Here is a 21,541-nt window from a genome sequence, read left to right as displayed (position 1 = left end):
GTGGAAATGTCTTCAGACATTAATGGCCTTGAAACGGAGATGAGCACTACCCCCTATAGTCGGCAACAACTAGCAGAGTAAAATCTGCAGTGACTTCTTTATCTTTATTTTTTGCCAGAAATCAGAAGTAAAAAAAAATGCTGAGAATTGTGGTCATGTTACTACAGGATACTGAAAATTGTTATAATTTTATTCATTTTTATTTATTTATCCCTCCTTTATTACTTTTACAAATAACTCAAGGTGGCAAACATATCCAACATATCTTCCTCCTCCTGTTTTCCCCCACAACAACTCTGTGAGGTGGGTTTGGCTGAGAGTGACCAGCCAAGGTTGCCCAGTTGGCTTTCATATCTAAGGAGGGACCAGTCTCCTGGTTTCTAGTCTGCTGCCTTAAACACTGAACCAAATTGTTGCTCTGCAAATGCAATCATGAGACTGCGGCTGTCAGAACTTTGAAACTGGGTCAAAAGTAGCTCTGGGGAGATATGTTATAGCTTTGAATGGCTGACCAGCCATAAATTAAGGACTCCCTATATTAAAAAGCAAAGCTTGATATATCCTTTTTATGCTGAATACCAAAAGACATGAAATAAAACGTCTTGTGGAAACCCTGACAATGTTAGAAATGTTGGCTGAGAATTTGCACAGAAATTTCAAATGAAATAATAAAAAAATTACATATAGCTCACAAGAAATTCCATCAATCTTTTTCAGAGTACCAATTTTTTCTTCGTTTGTAGTATCATTTAGTTTTAGTAACTAGAATGAGGAACAAATACTTTCACCTAAAAAGGAAGCATAGACGTTGTTTGAAATTTTTCATTATCCAACTCCATTTTTTCCGTTGTTCTTATAAAATGTGCAGTCATTTCCCACAATAAGTCAATGAACGGGTATAATGAATCATTTGTTTAACTAAGTTCTCTAATTTTCTAGTATTAGTTTTGGAACTTGTATGGAGAACAAATCACATTTTACATAATTTTTATGCAGAAATATTGAAAACTCAATTTGTTCTTGTTGTTGTTAGCTGTGAAGTCGTGTCCGACCCATCGCGACCCCATGGACAACATTCCTCCAGGCCTTCCTGTCCTCTACCATCTTCTGGAGTCCATTTAAGTTCACGCCTATTGCTTCAGTGACTCCATCCAGCCACCTCATTCTCTGTTGTCCCCTTCTTCTCTTGCCCTCAATCTTTCCCAACATTAGGCTCTTCTCCAGTGAATCCTTCCTTCTCATTAGGTGGCCAAAATATTTGAGTTTCAACTTCAGGATCTGGCCTTCTAAAGAGCAGTCAGAGTTGATCTCCTCTAGGACTTACCAATTTGATCGCCTTCCAGTCCAAGGGACTCGTAGGAGTCTTCTCCAGCACCATAGTTCAAAGGCCTCAATTCTTTGGCGCTCAACCTTTCTTATGGTCCAACTTTCAGAAAACTCAATAGAGTTCATCAACTTTTAGGCACCATTGTAGGAAAGCAAATTGAGAATTGTGATATTGCTAATTTATAAATGTCTTTGCAACTAGCAACCAGGAAAAATAATAAAATCATAACTTGATAATATATTGTGATTACAGGAAGTCCTTAGCTTACACCCATTTGCTCATCCACCTTGCTGCTGGTGGTCTTCTTCTCTTTCCTAACGTTATAGACTTCTCCAGAGAGCCCTTATGTGGCCTTTTAAATAGAAATAGAAAAAAATGAAAACAATATAAAAAAGATAAATCCCAAACTTTCAGGGATTATACCAGAGAAGGGAATATAAAATAAGGTGATTCTACCATCTAGCCAAAAATGTAAAAATGATTTGATATGACTTTTACATCCAATAGCTTGCACATCTTACAAAAGTAAGGTTCTACATTTAAGCAAGAAAAACCAAATGCACGGGTATAGAATAGGTGGTAACTGGCTCAATAGTAGTAACTGTGAGAGATCTTGGAGTCCTAGTGGGCAATCACTTAAACATGAGTCAGCAGTGTGCTGCAGCTGCCAAAAAAGCCAACACATTCCTAGACTACATTAATAGAAGGACTGAATCAAGATCACATGCAGTGTTAATACCATTTTTTAATGCTTTGGTAAGACAACACTTGGAATATTGCATACAATTTTGGTCACCACAATTTAAAAAGGTGTTGATACTCCAAAAAGAGAAGAACAACAAAAATTATTAGGAGACTGAAGGCTAAAACGTATGAAAAATGCTTTCAGGAATTGGGTATGTCTAGTTCAGGGATAGGCAACCTTGGCTCTTTTATGACTTGTGGACTTCAACTCCCTGAGCATGGCTGGCTCAGGAATTCTGAGAGTTGGTCCATGAGTCATAAAAGAGCCAAGGTTGCCAACCCCTGATCTAGTTCAATTAAAAGAAGAACTAGTATGTAGGTGACATGATAGCAGTGTTCCAATATCTAAGGGGCTGCCACAAAAAAGAGAGGGTCAACCTGTTTTCCAAAGCATCTGAAGGCAGGACAAGAAGCAATAGATGGAAACTAACCAAGGAAAGAAGCAATCTAGAACTAAGGAGAAATTTTCTGATAGTTAGATCAATTAATCAGTGGAACGACTTGCTTCCAGAAGTTATGGGTGCTCCAACACTGGAGGTTTTTAAGAAGAGATTGGACAACCAATTGTCTGAGACGCTATAGGATTTCCTGCTTGACCAGGGGATTGGACTAGAAGACTTCCAGGTCCCTTCCAACTCTGTTATTCTGCTAGTCTATTATCTACATGTCACTGATTATCATAGAATTAGCATGGGAAATGTTGAGATTTGTTGATTCAGTGCAGGATGGTAAGAAAGAATTTGCCAAAACACCATTACTAGAAATCTGAGGTATGGTGTCTCTGTACCTGTTCCCTGAAAGCAAGCAAACAGGGAATTATTTTTTTTTAGTGAAGTAGTAAATAATCTATTTCTGAAGTACATGAAAGCTATAATTGATGGCACAGTTATTGGAGACGGAGGAATCTATTGAGTAGAAGGACTTTAAGTAATTCATAGGAACATGTCAGATGCTATCTAGCTAAACATACAGCACTGATACCAAATGTTGTATAAACTGGGTTTCTGAGGGTTTCCTTATACATACAGGTGAAACTCAAAAAATTAGAATATCGTGCAAAAGTTCATTTATTTCAGTAATGCAACTTAAAAGGGGAAACTAATATATGAGATAGACTCATTACATGCAAAGCAAGACAGTTCAAGCCATGATTTCTCATAATTGTGATGATTATGGCTTACAGCTCATGAAAACCCCAAATGCACAATCTCAGAAAATTAGAATATTGTGAAAAGGTGCAATATTCTAGGCTCAAAGTATCCCACTCTAATCAGCTAATTAAGCCATAACACCTGCAAAGGGTTCCTGAGCCTTTAAATGGTCTCTCAGTCTGGTTCAGTAGGAATCAAAATCATGGGGAAGACTGCTGACAGTTGTGCAGAAAACCATCATTGACACCCTCCATAAGGAGGGAAAGCCTCAAAAGTAATTGCAAAAGAAGTTGGATCTTCCCAAAGTGCTGTATCAAAGCACATTAATAGAAAGTTACGTGGAAGGGAAAAGTGTGGAAGAAAAAGGTGCACAAGCAGCAGGGATGACTGCAGCCTGGAGAGGATTGTCAGGAAAAGGCCATTCAAGTGTTGGGGACTTTCACAAGGAGTGGACTGAGGCTGGAGTCAGTTCATCAAGAGCAATCACACACAGACGGATCCTGGACATGGACTTCAAATGTCGTATTCCTCTTGTCAAGCCGCTCCTGAACAACAAAACAACGTCAGAAGTGTCTTACCTGGGCTAAAGAAAAACAGACCTGGTCTGTTGCTCAGTGGTCCAAAGTCCTTTTTTCTGATGAGAGCAACTTTTGCATCTCATTTGGAAACCAAGGACCCAGAGTCTGGAGGAAGAATGGAGAGGCACACACTGCAAGATGCTTGAAGTCCAGTGTGAAGTTTCCACAGTCTGTGTTGATTTGGGGAGCCATGTCATCTGCTGGTGTTGGTCCACTGTGCTTCATTTAGTCCAGGGTCAACACAGCCATCTACCAGGAAATTTTGGAGCACTTCATGCTTCCTTCCGCAGATGAGCTTTATGGGGATGCTGACTTCATTTTCCAGCAGGACCTGGCACCTGCCCACACTGCCAAAAGCACCAAAACCTGGTTCAATGACCATGGGATTACTGTGCTTGATTGGCCAGCAAACTCGCCTGACCTGAACCCCATAGAGAATCTATGGGGCATTGCCAAGAGAAAGATGAGAGACATGAGACCGAACAATGCAGAAGAGCTGAAGGCCACTATTGAAGCATCCTGGTCTTCCATAACACCTCAGCAGTGCCACAGGCTGATAGCTTCCATGCCACGCCGCATTGAGGCAGTAATTGCTGCAAAAGGGGCCCAAACCAAGTACTGCATGCTTATACTTTTCAGAGGTCCGATATTGTTCTATGTACACTCTTTGTTTTATTGATTGCATGTAATATTCTAATTTACTGAGATTGTGGATTTGGGGTTTTCATGAGCAGTAAGCCATAATCATTACAATTATGACAAATCACAGCTTGAATTATCTTGCTTTGCATGTAATGAGTCTATCTCATATATTAGTTTCCCCTTTTAAGTTGCATTACTGAAATAAATGAACTTTTGCACAATATTCTAATTTTTCAAGTTTCACCTGTATATTCTTGGCATTGCCCTACAATCTTCACCTATAAGAAAGAGTAATAGTAGATATTAACACAATAAATTAAGCTCTAGGGGGGAAATGGAATAATTTAATGGTGATTAAATTAGATTGTTTGGATTAATGTACTATTTAAACTGTCCAATTAAATTTATAAAATGTAACTATATCTTGCAAAGAAAAAGATCCCATCATACCATATAGACAACTTTCCTATATAAGAATTATCCCTATACAAGCTAGTTGCTCCTATTTTTGTAATAAATACACCTGGCTAGTTACCCAGATTATACTTTCTAAGCATGTCTGATTGTTTTGGGTTTTTTTCCTAGATCTGCTTTCTATTTCTGTTATCTTTACGGCTAGCCCACTGAGCTAGCAGGCTCCCTTCCGTTGTAATTATATGTTATATTTGTTAGCTTCCATACAGTGCTATTATATTTGTTAGTTCCCATACAGTGCTGTTTTAACTGTCCAAGGTAAGATTCAATTGCCTTTCCTGTTTATCTGTGAGACAGACTGCTCCATAATTTGTTCTAAGCTGCTAACATAGGTATCTCGGTTTTGTTTTAAAATGGCTGAATGTTACTTTCATTTGGTTTTAATTAGCATTTTATTGTGGATCTGTCTTAGAGCTAGTTGATGAGATCATATTCACCATAAAAACTATGCAGTTGTAGTAACATTTTAATCACTTTAGCCTATGGTGTTTTGTTGTTTATAGCATTTCTCATACTATTAAGTATTCACTTAATTCTACTATAACAAACATACTAGCAACTGAATCGCTTGCTCACAAAACAATACTACTGCTTCAGTTACTGTATTGTTCCTCTTGAACAGCAGTGCTGAGCCTTCTTAGGGAAACCTAGGCCTGCTCTCTCAATGGCCTAGAACAGATTTTCTTTTTTTTTTATTAAAAAGTTTTAACATACAATTTTTTCTTTAAAAAACCCCCCTCCCCCTCCCTTCTCCCTCCCCCCCTCCCCCCCGACTTCCCAGAGCTAAATACAAGGTATATATAAAAAAAAAATCATAAACAACCATATACTAACAACCATAAACTCTAAAATCCATCACTCTCTAGCTTATATAGGATAAATATATATATATATATATAAAATATATATAGAAAAACAAAAATAAAAAAAGAAGAAAAGAAAGAAGACCTATTCAAATGCTACATGAAACTTCTTAACCCTATACTTGTTCTGGATAAACTCAATCCATTTTCTCCATTCCATAATATAGCGTTCTTGCGAGTGATCTTTCAAATAGGCCGAAATCTTCGCCATCTCAGCCAGGTCGGAAACCTTTAACGTCCACTCTTCTATGGTCGGCAGTTCTTCTTTCTTCCAATACTGGCCTATCAAAAGTCTCGCTGCCGTAATTAAATTCAACATCAACTTAGTGTCCACAACTGTAGCATCTGTAATTATTCCCAACAAAAAAAGTTGCGGACAAAACTTTAACCTCTGTTTAAAAATCTTCTGCATATTCCACCAGACTTTTATCCAAAAAGCCTTAACCTTTTTACAAGTCCACCATATGTGAAAATATGTTGCGTCTTCATCACCGCACCTCCAACATTTAGGCTGATAATTCGGATACATACTTGCAAGCTTTTTAGGATCTAAATGCCATCTATAAAACATTTTGTAAAAATTCTCTCTTAAATTTTGAGCTTGTGTAAATTTTACATTCCTCACCCAAATCTTTTCCCACGTGTCCATTGTAATAACTTCCTGGATGTTTTGGGCCCATTTTATCATACAATCCTTAACAAGTTCTGTTTCTGAGTCAATCTCTATCAACGCAAGATATATCCGTTTAATATGTGCTGGTCCCTGATTTCTGATTTGCTTTATCAAATTTTCATCAGTCATTGTAAAACCATTTTTCTGGTCTTCTTTCCACCTGGCCCGTAACTGAGTATATTGAAACCAGTTTTGAACAACCTTCTCTTCTCGCAAGAGGCTATATGATTTCAAACACCAAACATTTCTTTCCAAGCTTAGGATCTCCTTATACGTAGTCACATCATGTTTGAAGCCAGCATGTATATTTTCTATTGCGTGTTTTGGAATTGCCCACAATGGTATCTTGCAGTCTAACTTATGTCTATACTTCTTCCAAACTCTCAACAATGCCTGTCTTAAAATATGCACTCTAAACACATTGTCAACCTTCTTGTCATACAACAAATATGCATGCCAGCCAAACAACAAATCGTGGCCCTCAAGATTTAATAATCTCTCTTGTGTCAAATTAATCCAGTCACTTATTCCTACTAATGCAGCAGCTTCATAATATAGTTTAAAATTAGGCATTTTAAGACCACCTCTCTCACGAGTATCCTGCATAATCTTAAGTTTAACTCGTGGCCTTTTCCCTGCCCAAACAAATTTATTGATACCTCGCTGCCATTCCTCCAAATTAGAATCTTTCTTAAGAATCGGTATCATTTGAAATAAAAATAAAAATTTAGGCAGGACATTCATTTACACTGCTGCGATCCGTCCCAACAAAGACAATTGCAATTTTCCCCAACTCTCCAATTCTTTTTGAATTTTCCCCCATAATTTTTCATAATTATTTTTATATAACTTTGTATTAGAGGGCGACAAAAGCACCCCCAAATATTTAACCCTTTTAACAATCTCAAATCCAGTTAATCCTTCTAAGAGAGCCTTTTGCAAAACTGTCATATTTTTGGCCAAAATTTTGGTTTTCTGTATATTAACTTTAAATCCAGAAACCTTCCCATATTGTGTTATTATCTCCATCAGGTCCACAACAGAGTTCTCTGGCTGGGTCACTGTAACAACCAGATCATCTGCGAATGCTCTCAATCTATAATCCTGATCTCTAATTTGTATCCCCTTGATTTTTTCCGAATTCCGTATTTTAACCAATAATATCTCTAATGTTAACACAAATAACAAGGGCGATAACGGACACCCTTGCCTTGTGCCCTTCTCAATATTACATGCTTCTGTCAGACTATTATTAACTATAATTCGGGCAGTTTGTTTTTGATATAATGCCCTAATCGGTTGTAAAAAGCTTTCCCCAAAATCCATTTTCTCTAAAACTTTCATCAAAAATTGCCAATTCAATTGATCAAAAGCTTTTTCAGCATCTAGAAAAATTAGCGCTGCAGGGATCTGGTTGTTCCTTTCCAAAAACTCTAACACATCAACTATATGCCTCACATTATTTTTCATTTGCCTACCACTAATAAACCCCGTTTGGTCCCCATGAATCACCTGTTGCAGAACCCTCATCAGTCTATTAGCCAAAACCTTAGCAAATATCTTGTAATCTGTATTTAAAAGCGATATCGGTCTATAGTTTTTAACTTGAGTAGCATCTTGGTCTTCCTTCGGAATCAAAGAAATAAAAGCTGTTCTCCAAGACGGTGGCACCTTTCCCCCCCTCTGGATTGTCTGGAACAGTTCCTTTAACGGTTTCATCATCTCTAATTGTAAATTTTTGTAATAAGCCGCAGACAAACCATCCGTACCTGGTGCTTTATCCACCTTCAATTCCTTAATTGCTGTAAAAATTTCTTCTTCTGTAATTAATTGATTAATCTCCTCTTTTTGTACTTGCGTAAGAACTGGGATGCTAGCATTCTCCAAATATATATCAATGTCTTTTTCATTAATCTTCTCCTTAGCATATAGTTTAGAATAAAAATCCACAAAAGCGTCCTTGATAAGGTCCTGTTGGAACACAACCCTTCCTTTATACTCAATTTTATCTATATTAGAAGCCCTTTGTTTTTTCCTCAATCTATAAGCTAACCATCTACCTGGTTTATTAGCATTGCAAAAAGTATTATGCCTGGCAAACCGCAAATTGGTTGCCACTTGGTCAGCCATTAATTTATCAAATTGTCCTCTTAGCAATTTAATAGCCTCCTTGGTCTTCACATCCTCTGGATTCAAAATCAAAGCCTTTTCTTTTTCCTTCATTTCATTCTCCAGTTCTTTCCTCCTAGCTTCCACAGCACGTCTATGTTTGTTATTCATATATATCAACGCCCCTCTCATATAGGCCTTGCTAGCATCCCAAACCATATCCATAGAGGTGCCCTTATTCATATTAATTTCAAAAAACTCCTTCATCCGCTGTTTACATTCTTCCACATTTCTCTGATTTCTAAACAAATTCTCGTTTACGCGCCATGAGCGCCTGTCTCTATTCTCCTTATCAATCTCTAACCAAACTGGACTATGATCAGAGATAGTTCTTGCACAAATCTTCACCTTTTTAGTCCTCAAAAAAAAATCATTAGTCAACAAAATAAAATCAATCCTAGAAAAAGATTGATGTCTGTCAGAGTAAAAAGTATAATCCTTTTCCTGCAAATGTCTCTTGCGCCAAATATCTCGCAGTTCCAAGTCATCCTTCATTTCAAAAAAGGATTTAGGCAGTCTAGCATGACTTGGGACGCGCTTAAAAGCTCCAGCCTTGTCCATCTGTACATCCAAAACACCATTCCAATCCCCCATAAAAATAAAAAATTTATAATCCAACTGGGTATACTTTGTATGAAATAAACTAAAAAAGTCAGCTTGTTGTTGATTAGGAGCAGCCTTCCCGGGCTGCCCGCGGCTCAGCTGAGTGATTTTCGCCCGAAACAGCGCCGATCAGCTGTTCGGGCGAATTTGAAGCCCCCTCCTCGGGAGAAGAGGAGGGGGTGAGGCCCCAGGTAGGGGTCGAGTTCTCCGGGGCCGCCTGAGCTTCGAGCTTGGGCGGCTGAAGGATTGAACTCCCCCGTAGCCTGGGTCGCTCCCAGCTGGTCAGCGTCTCTGCTCCGGACTTCTTGGAGCAGAGCCAGGCGTCTGCGACCACCCCTGCCTGAAGAAAGGACTATGGATTAAAAAGAGCAGGCAGAGCGGTACAAGAGGAAAAGGTGAAGAGGATTATGTTATTTTACTCTCGAGCTTGATGGACTTTTTAAACTTAAAGTGAAAGTGCGTCACAATTGAAAGTAAAAGATGGCGGCTAAACCTCCCCCTAAAACTCTTCGGAGTGGTGGAACTTCTCCGGTGCAACAATCATCATTGCAGGCGTTGCATCCTCCTGATGTATTGACACCGAAGGATCTACGAGATGCTCTTGATAAACATGCCCAGGTAATTTTGGAATCAATGGGTGATAAATTTGCACAGATGGAGGAGAAATTGGAGAAATTGGAGGAGAGAATGGAAGAGAGGATGGAACAGAAGTTCAGTGTGATGAAGGTAGACATTTTGTCTTCAGTGCATAAAGTGGCGGAATGTGTGGAAGATTTGGATGAAAAACTGGAAGATTTGACTCAAAAGAATGCCATATTAGAAGCAAAAGTATTGGAGAATGAAGATTTAAGAGACAAAATGGATAGAGAATTGAGTCTTGCTCAATATTACCAGATGCAGTTTGCTGTTAGAATCAGAGGCTTAAAAGAGAATACTAAGGAAGATTTAAAGCAGCTGGTTTCTGAGGCTCTCGAAGTGGTATTGAATCAGCCAGCGTCTGAAATAAAAGGAGGCATGGATAAAGTGTTTCGTGTGAATTCATGGATTGCTAGACAGAGAAAGTTGCCTAGAGATGTGGTGGTTTACTTTGCAAAAAGGGAAATTAGAGATGAAGTTATACAAGCTGCCTATGATGCTAAAGTTGTGATTGCTGATCAAGAAGTTTTGGTTCTAAAAGAAATTCCTCCAAAGATTCTAAGGAGAAGGAAGGATTTTACATTTCTTGTGCAAGAGCTCAAGCAACGAGACATAAGGTTCAGATGGGAGATTCCAGTTGGGTTGATGGTGATGCATGAACGTAAAAGATACCGTTTGACTACTGTGATGCAAGCGCGTGATTTTTACAATAACGTTTTAAAAGCAATCCCATTAACACTTCTGGAAGCTGCAAAGGGATCTGGAGAAGGAGAACATCAAGAGGCTGAAGATGGACAGACAGAGGAGAATGGTGCTGGAGGAGATCAAGCTATAACTTCTTTGGATGATCCTAGAGAGCAAAGGGTGACGCGTGCTGCTTTAAAACGATCAAAAAAAATAAAAGAACAAGACCAGCAGAAGTCTTTGGAACTTCCACAACGTATTTACAGCCAAGCAGTGGGAGGAGCACGGCCTAAAAAAGAAAGTCCCATCAAAGCAGTGCTCCAAGAGCTTTGGGATGATATGCATGGCGACTAAATTTTTAACTTGGAATGTTAATGGACTAAATTCACCACAGAAGAGGAAGAAAGTTTTTCAATATTTAAAACAATTCAAGATAGATGTTATACGTTTGCAAGAAACGCATATTAGGGTTGTGGATCAAAAGTATTTATCGAACTCGAGGTTGGGTACGCAATTTGTTGCTTCTGCAATGAATAAGAAAAATGGAGTGGTTGTTTATGTTAAAAGTGCTTTAACAGCAGACTTAATTGAAGCAGATAAGCATGGAAGATACGTTATGATAGAGCTGCTGTTAGAAGGTAAAAAGACACTTTTAGTTGGATTATATGCTCCGAATCAACAACAAGCTGACTTTTTTAGTTTACTTCATACAAAGCTTACCCAGTTGGATTATAAATCTTTTATCTTTATGGGGGACTGGAATGGTGTTTTGCCTAGAACAGATTTTCATATGAACCAGTTTAAACGTCCAGCTCAAAATCATAAGGTTTTCTTTAAATACCTTTTTCTTGCCACAAAATCTAATATTTGTCAGTCTTAATAAACAGCAATGCTTCTCCGCATTAACAGTTTTGTGACTTAGGTTAGAGTTATCTTAGAAAGAAAAGTTTTCCCCTTTTTTTCAGGGTTTGATATCAAATTCTAGTTAGCAAAATGTTGTTCAAGATCATCCAGAGCCCTACATGAGAAGGGAAATCCCAGATATTCAAGCAAGTTTCAGAAAGATAACACAGCTGATAATTGAAAGTGCCCCAAAATATTGAAAATAAGTCAGTATGTTCTTTAGCGATCATAGGCAAGTTTTGACCATATTAACATCTCCTTGGAAAACAAAGAAACCCCAGAAAAATCTCATTGTCCTTATGTGAAATCTATACAGAACATAAAGTCCAAATTCAACAAGGTGAAACAGACTGGCTCCAGGTCAACAGAAAAAAACCAGACAAAGCTATACTTTTCCTTCATTTACAGAGATATAAATAAATATTGAATATATATTATATATGTAATATACTATTACATATGTGTTGAATGTATATTGAGTGAAACTGGACTGGAATAATACGAGCACGGATTTAAAATTTGAGGAAAAAAAGATTAGTAACTGTGTATGTCACTAATCTGACAGGTCAATATGTGAATAATCTGCATACTCTGCTAATGAAATCAAAGACACAGTAATAAAAATAGGTGTTGTTGTTGTTAGCTGCGAAGTCGTGTCCGACCCATCGCGACCCTATGGACAATGTTCCTCCAGGCCTTCCTGTCCTCTACCATCTTCTGGAGTCCATTTAAGCTCACGCCTACTGCTTCAGTGACTCCATCCAGCCACCTCATTCTCTGTCGTCCCCTTCTTCTCTTGCCCTCAACCTTTCCCAGCATTAGGCTCTTCTCCAGTGAGTCTTTCCTTCTCATTAGGTGGCCAAAGTATTTGAGTTTTAGCTTCAGGATCTGGCCTTCTAAAGAGCAGTCGGGATTGATCTCCTCTAGGACTGACCGGTTTCATCGCTTTGCAGTCCAAGGGACTCGCAGGAGTCTTCTCCAGCACCATAGTTCAAAGGCCTCAATTCTTTGGCGCTCAGCCTTTCTTATGGTCCAACTTTCACTGCCATACATTGCAACTGGGAAGACCATAGCCTTGACTATACGCACTTTTGTTGACAGGGTGTTGTCTCTGCTTTTTAGTGTGCTGTCTAGATTTGCCATGGCTTTCCTCCCCAGGAGCAAGCGTCTTTTAATTTCTTGGCTACAGTCCCCATCTGCAGTGATCTTGGAGCCCAGGAAAATAAAATCTGTCACTACCTCCATTTCTTCCCCATCTATTTGCCAGGAATTGAGAGGGCCAGATGCCATGATCTTGGTTTTCTTAATGTTAAGTTTCAACCCAAGTTTTGCACTCTCCTTCTTCACCCGCAACAAGAGGCTCTTTAGTTCTTCTTCACTTTCTGCCATTAGAGTGGTATCATCTGCGTATCTTAGGTTGTTGATATTTCTTCCGGCAATCTTAATTCCAACTTTTGATTCATCTAGCCCTGCCTTTCTCATGATGTGCTCTGCATATAAGTTAAATAGGCAGGGAGACAGTATACAGCCTTGCCGGACTCCTTTCCCAATTTTGAACCAATCAGTGGTTCCATGTCCAGTTCTCACTGTTGCTTCTTGACCCGCATATAGGTTTCTCAAGAGACAAATAAGATGGTCTGGTACTCCCATCTCTTTAAGAACTTGCCACAGTTTGTTATGATCCACACAATCAAAGGCTTTAGCATAGTCAATGAAGCAGAAGTAGATGTTTTTCTGGAATTCCCTAGCTTTCTCCATGATCCAGCGTATGTTGGCAATTTGATCTCTAGTTCCTCTGCCTCTTCGAAATCCTGCCTGTACTTCTGGTAGTTCTCGATCCACATACTGCTGAAGTCTAGCTTGTAGGATTTTAAGCATGACTTTACTAGCATGAGAAATGAGTGCAATGGTGCGATAGTTTGAACATTCTTTGGCACTGCCTTTCTTTGGAATTGGAATGTAAACTGATCTTTTCCAATCCTGTGGCCACTGTTGAGTTTTCCAAATTTGCTGGCAAATTGAGTGTAGCACTTTTACTGCACTGTCTTTTAAGATTTTGAATAGCTCAGCTGGAATACTGTCACCTCCACTAGCTTTGTTGTTGCTCAGCTTTTCTAAGGCCCACTTCACTTCACATTCTAGGATGTCTGGCTCGAGGTCAGTGACCACCTCATTGTGATTATCTGGGACGTTAAGCTCATTCTTGTATAGTTCTTCTGTGTAATTTTGCCACCTCTTCTTAATCTCTTCTGCCTCTGTTAGGTCCCTGCCATTTTGGTCCCTTATCATGCCCATTTTTGCATTAAACGTTCCCTTCATCTCTCCAATTTTCTTGAAAAGATCTCTGGTCCTCCCTATTCTATTGTTTTCTTCTATTTCTTTGCACTGTTCATTTAAGAAGGCATTCTTATCTCTTCTAGCTATTCTCTGGAATTCTGCATTCAATTGGGCATATCTATGTTTTTCTCCCTTGCCTTTCGCTTCCCTCCTTTCCTCAGCTATTTGCAAAGCTTCCTCAGACAGCCATTTTGCTTTCTTGCATTTCTTTTTCTTTGGGATGGTTTTGGTTGCTACCTGTTGTACAATGTCGCGAACCTCTATCCATAGTTCTTCAGGCACTCTGTCTATCAGATCTAATTCCTTAAATCTATTTGTCACCTCTACTGTATATTCAACAGGGATATGATTCAATTCATACCTGAGTGGCCTAGTGCTTTTCCCTACTTTCTTCAGTTTAAGCCTAAACTTTGCAAGGAGAAGCTCATGGTCTGAGCCACAGTCAGCTCCTGGTCTTGTTTTTACTGACTGTATAGAGCTTCTCCATCTTTGGCTGCAGAGCATATAGTCAATCTGATTTCTGTGTTGACCGTCTGGTGATGTCCATGTGTAGAGCCGTCTCTTGGGTTGTTGGAAAAGAGTGTTTGCTATGACCATCGTATTCTCTTGACAAAATTCTATCAGCCTGTGCCCTGCTTCATTTTGTACTCCAAGGCCAAACTTGCCTGTTATTCCAGTTATCTTTTGGCTTCCTACTTTAGCATTCCAATCCCCCATGATGATAAGGACATCATTTTTGGGTGTTAGTTCTATAAGGTGCTGTAGGGCTTCATAGAACCGGTCAATTTCTTCCTCTTCAGCACTGGTGGTTGGGGCATAGACTTGGACTACTGTGATATTGAATGGTTTGCCTTGGATTCGAACTGAGATCATTCTGTCATTTTGAGGATTGTATCCCAGTATTGCTTTTCCTACTCTTTTATTGACTATGAAGGCTACTCCATTTCTTCTGAGGGATTCTTGCCCGCAGTAGTATACCTGATGGTCATCTGAATTAAATTCACCCATTCCTGTCCATTTTAGTTCGCTGATACCTAAGATGTCGATGTTCAGTCTTGTCATCTCTTGTTTGACCACGTCCAACTTTCCTTGATTCATGGATCTTACATTCCAGGTTCCTATGGAGAAAAAATCTTTACAGCATCGGACTTTCCTTTCACCACCAGACACATCCACAGCTGAGCGTCCTTTCGGCTTTGGCCCAGTCGCTTCATTCTTTCTGGCGCTACTAGTACTAGCCCTCTGCTCTTCCCCAGTAGCATATTGGACGCCTTCCGACCTGAGGGGCTCATCTTCCAGCGTCATATCGTTTTGCCTTTTGGTACTGTCCATAGGGTTTTCATGGCAAAGATACTGGAGTGGGTTGCCATTTCCTTCTCCAGTGGATCACGTTTTGTCAGAACTCTCTGCTATGACCTGTCCGTCTTGGGTGGCCCTGCACGGCATAGCTCATAGCTTCATTGAATTACGCAAGCCCCTTCGCCACGACAAGGCAGTAATCCATGAAGGGGAAAAATAGGTATATGATGAAATATTAGGAATAAACTACTCTAATATTAACAACAAATACATAGATCTCCTGTCTTTTAGGAAACAGTAAAGAGTCCAGCAGTAAAGCTTTGGAAAGGATGTTCAGATGCTTTTCAACTGGTGGTACTTTGGCACCCGGAAGGTGGTACGCGACCATCCTAGACAAGCGCAGCAGGGGAGGGGAAAGAGCTGAAGCGGCGGCAGCACTGCACAAGCTTGAGGGAGAGAGGGCTCAGCAGAAACCTCAGATCATCACAGGGCTCCAGCTGATTGGCGCTTCCGGAAGCAGCGCATAGCTGGAGGTGGACCAAAGGGAAAATGAGGACGGGGGGGGCAGAGGAGAGTATATAAAAGCAGGTGGTTTTGCAGGAAAGGGAGAGAGGAAAAAAGGCAAGGGGGTAAACAGAAGGGGATGGAGAAAGAGACGGAGAAGCACAGCCTTCAGGAGATGAATCACCTGGAGGAGGGGGGAGAAAGGAGAGGATATATAAAAAGAGGTGGCATTGGTGGGAGAGGCGGAAAAAGATAACAGGGAAAGAGTAGGGGACGGAGAAGAAGCTGGAAGGAGAGACCGGCAGGCAGGGAGGAAAAAAAGATGGGAGAAAAAAATGTGGAAGGACAGACCAGCAGGCAGGGAGGAAAAAGAGAGAGGAGAGGGAGAGAGGAAGAAGGGCCGACCAGCCAGCTAACCACCAAAGCAGTAGTGCATATTAATAAATATGGAGAAATTCATTATACATTTATTAGTGCAAAGGGAAACTGCCACTGAAGAAATTAAAACTGGTACTTTTTTCCTTTTGTTTTTACGGTTTGTAACGTTTTATTAGATTATAGAAAAAAATACAAAAGCGAATGGTAGGACACTATGGGGAGGAAAAGGGGGTGGAAAGTGCGGGGAGAAAAAAAAGAAAAGAAAAGGCATTGACTTCTGACTTCCTCTGTTGCAGTAGAATGAAGCATTAACATTGAACCTCAACTTTTTACTTTTCCATAATAGTATAAACTAGCCGTTTCTATAACAAATCAATCTAATCAGTAAAACCGAAAATCCCCCCCCCCTTTATTTTAGTCATCAAGTTTTTGATACCTTGCTAAGCACTGGTGGTACTCATGTCCTAAAAGTGGTACAATCTGTGAAAAGGTTGAAAAGTCCTGCTGTACTGTATCTATATCCACAAAATCTAAAATGATTGAAAAATGGTTGGATTTTTGAGAACCAGAAGAGAAAGAATGTTGATGTTTCAAATCTCTGGATAACCAGGAAAAAGGATCATAGAACAAATCAATCCAAGATTTTGACTCGTGGCATGAATGAACAGGCTCAAATGCGAAGATCTAGATCCCTTAAGAATTTCATAATGTTAGGAAAAATTAAAGGAAAAATGGCCAGTAGTAAACTAGGAATAATTATATTGAAAACCAAATGGCCAAGGTGAATACAGATCTCCATGCAGAGAATCTATCTACATAGTAGCTAAGACAGACCAATTTGAAGAGATTAAGCAATCATTTCTGCATTCTGAATTTTTAAAAAGTATTTTAATAGTAACAAGACCTGATGTACTTGAAAGGGAGAGCATATATATGTATGTGTGTGTGTGTGTGTGTGTGTGTGTGTGTGTGTGTATACATATACATATACATATACATATACATATACATATACATATACATATACATATACATATACATATACATATATATATATATATATATATATATATATATATATATATATATATATATATATATATATAAAGGGAACACAAGATAAGACATCCTACTATTAAATACAGTACATTGTGTTGTTTAAGTGTTCCCTTTATTTTTTTGAGCAGTATATTTATATAGGAATGGGTAGAGAATGAGATTATCTATGTTAACTCAAAATGTCAAATTGAGCTTTCTCATCACAATAGCAAGTTTACCTTCCTTTCCACTGTGTTCACATGAGACTACTTCTGTTTCATACTTAAATGAAGATTAATCATGACTAATCTTAACGATTAAAGTTAACAAATCCATTTTAAAAGGGATTTATTGCAATTAAGACTAATAACACCTAATCCAGATTCAAAAAAGATAATTTGGTCTACTTAAATTAATTCATATTTTCTGGGTTTCTATGTAAACTGACTCACAGGTACCCTTCAGCTTCTATACACATGGAATCTGCGATACTGTTTGCTCAGAAACTAGCATTCAAAAATGTTAATATTTATAGAAATTTTCTGCCAACCATGTATTTATGAGGAGAAAATACAGGGAAGCAAAATCACATCAAATGTAGAGCAGTTATTTTATATGATATAAAAACTTGCATGGAGGAATAAATGCATATTTTCTTACAATTTTTAAAATGAAATATATAAAACAATGCAGAATCCTGAATGCATCAGACACTAAATTAACATCACAATAAAACTACCTGCACCTTGTTCAGTTCTGGCTGATTAGTGCTGGAAGCAGCTTTGCTTGTACTTTACATAGAAAATATTTCTACACAATACTAATAGATTTTCAGATCCAAATTCAAGGGGAAAAAATCCCACAAATTATTGTTCCAATGACAACCTGTGTTAATCCATGGATAAATTGGGTGGGGGCGGGGGGGGGGAACAGGAACCTTGCAAAGTATTATCTGTTCATAGACAAGGAAACAAACTAGGTCAAGTAGTAAAAAATCAATTAACTGAATAAAAAGTTGTCAACTGAATTAATATTCAGGGTAGATTAAAATAACCCTGTCAGATATAGGCTTCCTGAAGTATTACATGGATTACACACATATCACTTATTAAAAAAGGACACTTTATCAGGAAAAAAAAATAACCCAGCCAGAGCTGAAAAGGAAGAGCTGTATTTCTGGGGCACTTTCCATAACAGCAAATCAGCCTCATGAATTACATGAGCATTTTTTCGGCTGTTCATCTCATAAAAGTAAATTCAATCTCAAACTTTTGCCATTAACAATTTTTTATCTATAGGAACATTAGTTGACATTCTTATCTAAGAACAGATTTAAAATTGCAGTATAAAGATTGAAAATTTAAATTTAAATTAAAGTTGGTTAGATCCTGCTTCATGAAAAGCCAATCTACTCTTAAAGAGAAAAGTCAGAAAAGGAGAGGAATATCCGCATTCATACAATGAATATAATATTATTCATATCAGAATAATATCATTTTAGCACTTAATTAGGTTTTATTATAGCCAGTAACATGTGCAGGAGCCTATTAAGAAATAACATCCACATGCCAACTATGGAAAAAAAATCGTATTTTTGTTGAATAAACTGCATAAACCTTGATACCTAAATATTATTACAATTGTACACGTTGATGAAATACTGAAACAATGGCATTAAGAAAAGCAGAAGGCAAAAATCCATCAACTTTGGTCTCTGTGTGATCAGTCCAATTCAACGCTTTATACATAATCTGTTTTCAAGATTAAATATTCACATATTGCATTCAGATGGCCTGCTTTTCCGTAAAGAAGGCCACTAAGCCTACATGTAGTCCATGACTAATGACTACAACAGAGAACCAAATTTCTGTTACAAATTGATGCAGTTATGAAGTCAGTCATTGGGTGACAGGACTAGGTTTTGCAACCCTTTTTACCATGGTAGTTATGCAAATCACATGGTCATTAAGCAAATCCATTCCCCAATGGACTTTTTTGTAAGAAACCAGCTGGGAAGAAGACATTAAAACTGGTTGTAAAGGCAACCCAGTTCCCAAGCACCCAAACCACAGTCAAGTGATCAATGCAGGGACACTTTTTCTGAAGTCACTGGAATTTGAACCACCATTAAACAAATGGCCGTAAGTCAAGGACCACCTATATTCCACTTTATGTCTGGACCAAATCTTCCAAGAATCATCTGCATTAGGCTCTACACGGAGCTCCAGAATGCTCTCGCACATACCATCTTTTACCTTTATATGTTTTGATTTTAATTATAGTTTCTTTGACTATTGTGAGCCACTCCAAATCATTGAGAGTTGGCTGGCACAGAAGTTTAATTAATTAATATTAAATCATAATCCCAGTCCAATACTTCATATTTTCTGGTATTCCCTAAAGATATCATCCTATGACCTCCATCCTCTACTACTTTTTACTTATTAACCAAAGGTATACATCATAATGTATGTTAAATTTATCGTGAATCAAAGCAAGTACAAAAGCAAAAGTATAATGCAAAAAGCCTTGTTATAAGGTTAGGATGAAAATTCACACATACATTAATATACACCTTGTTATGTTGCAACTTTGCTTTTCCTCTGGGTCAGTTAGAAGATGAATTTCTATTAATTAGCACTAGGCCTTCACTTCATTATCATAAAGCAAATTCATTTGCAACTGCTGTGTCAATTTTTCTCTTTAAAAAAAAGTTATACAACCATTTATATAACCTGCCAAGCCAGGCAAACTATGCAGCATTTGTAAAATATCTCATTAAAACAATTTCTCTCATATATAAAAAAAATACTCTTTAATGTCAACTATGCTTATTGTGATGGCAGCATACATCCATACCCATCAAAGCTTTTCAGTGATCATGGAATCTACAATTTTAAACCAATAATTACCAATAACTGTCAAAGAAGGTAGCCAGGCATTTGTTTTTATAGATAGCAGCTTACCTTAGAATGCATAGGCACACTTTGCCTCCTGATGTTAAACGGCAAAATCCAAATCTTTGCTTGCTTTCAATGTCAGTAAGCACAAAAGTAAAATGCTGTCCAACTTGTGTTACCCTGGGGGGGGGGGAGAAAAAACTGGGTTAGAAAGCACTCCCTTTAACACTAAAAAGTAAACATGCTTAAAATTAATGTTAATACTATTAGATTATTTGTTATCATATAATATTTAATAAAATAAAAAAACATTTTGAATCAAATCTAAATAATATAGGAAATAATATGAAAAGCCTTTGAGTAAACAGACATAGATGTAGTACAGTAGTCTTCACTTAACAACTAGCTCATATGGCAACCATTTGCAATTACAAAGTGGTGATCAATCTGCATTTATGACCCTTGCAGGTCTGTATAGCAAACAAAAGATGAAGTAAAATCATAAGCATAAATGGGGTTTCACTAGCAACTGCTTCACTTAATGACCTAGTTGCCAAACACAACTGAGATTGCTAAACAAGGACTACCTGTACAACTTTTTTAATGATGTAGAATGTTTGTACTTGAAAGAATAGAAGGTCATTTCTTAGAAGAGCTTTAGTGGAAAAAATGCTATTAGTAATATTATTAAAATATTATTTGTAACAGGCAATAAAGAATTAAAGATGTTCCATTTTTACTTAGACCAGAAGACCTTAAAATGGAGATTACGCTCCTGTGAACTGACTCCAATATCTGAATTATAAACCAAACAATAAGAGGGAATTTAGGTTTTAAAAGTAGCTGACACTAACCATTAAAAGGAAATGTAACTTTTTAAACAAGTAAATAGTACTTCAAGCTGTTTTCTAATAAAACCTAATATTTTAGTACATTTCTCGCTTTTTGTTTATATGTGTGTTTTAAAATGATCTTAATAGCTAAATAATGATGAAGAACATATATAAATATTCATCAATCTTGTTGACTACAAAGGACTTTTTCAAGGTCACTCTTATAGATGGCAACATTTTAAATAGATATTTAAACAACAGGGCACACTTATCTGACAATGAAATAGATAGGGAGTATTTATATTTCTGCATTTATTATCAAGACATAATTTAAAGTTTTCTTGGAGGACAGATTAAGAATTACCTCTTGTTATATATGTAGTTATCAACATCAAATATGAGTTGTTTGCCCTTCTACAGGAAAAAAAATCATTTTCCTGTAAATTTATATGTGTCTGTGTAATTGTTCAGGAATGTGTAGCCATTCATGTGACAGAAAGATTTACACTAAAGTTATGACCTGCTTATATGTCTTTGATACTGTTTTCATTAGCATATATAGCATATTTTCCAGTTTTTTAAAAAAAACAAATGTTCATAGTTTAAAAGTACAACTAAGATAAAGACAAAAGCTACAAAATTAGAAATGATATGAAGTAAATAGGGATCTTTTTTTCACACAGAAGCAAATGCAATTAAGACAAAGTAACTCCATGAAGTTGTTATTTGGGAAGAGGAAACATAACAAAATATATAATTAAATTAAAAAATTCATTGACTAGAAATATTCATTGGCTGATAATAT

The 21,541-nt window shown here is 37.7% G+C and overlaps 1 protein-coding gene across 1 annotated transcript in view; it reads right to left on the bottom strand.

Annotated features, from left to right (window-relative positions):
- DENND1B (DENN domain containing 1B) overlaps nt 1–21,541 on the bottom strand; it is a 234,567-nt gene that overhangs the window by 135,825 nt on the left and 77,201 nt on the right. Inside the window, exon 5 of the mRNA XM_083359778.1 lies at nt 19,970–20,083. Coding sequence (XP_083215904.1) covers nt 19,970–20,083 — 114 coding nt within the window. The remainder of the gene's footprint in view (nt 1–19,969; nt 20,084–21,541) is intronic.

Source organism: Vipera ursinii, assembly GCF_947247035.1.
Source record: "Vipera ursinii genome assembly, chromosome: 3".
Classification (NCBI taxonomy): domain Eukaryota; kingdom Metazoa; phylum Chordata; class Lepidosauria; order Squamata; family Viperidae; genus Vipera; species Vipera ursinii.
The sequence above is the reverse complement of the archived record's forward strand: the minus strand, read 5'-3'. Positions and strand labels throughout refer to the sequence as shown.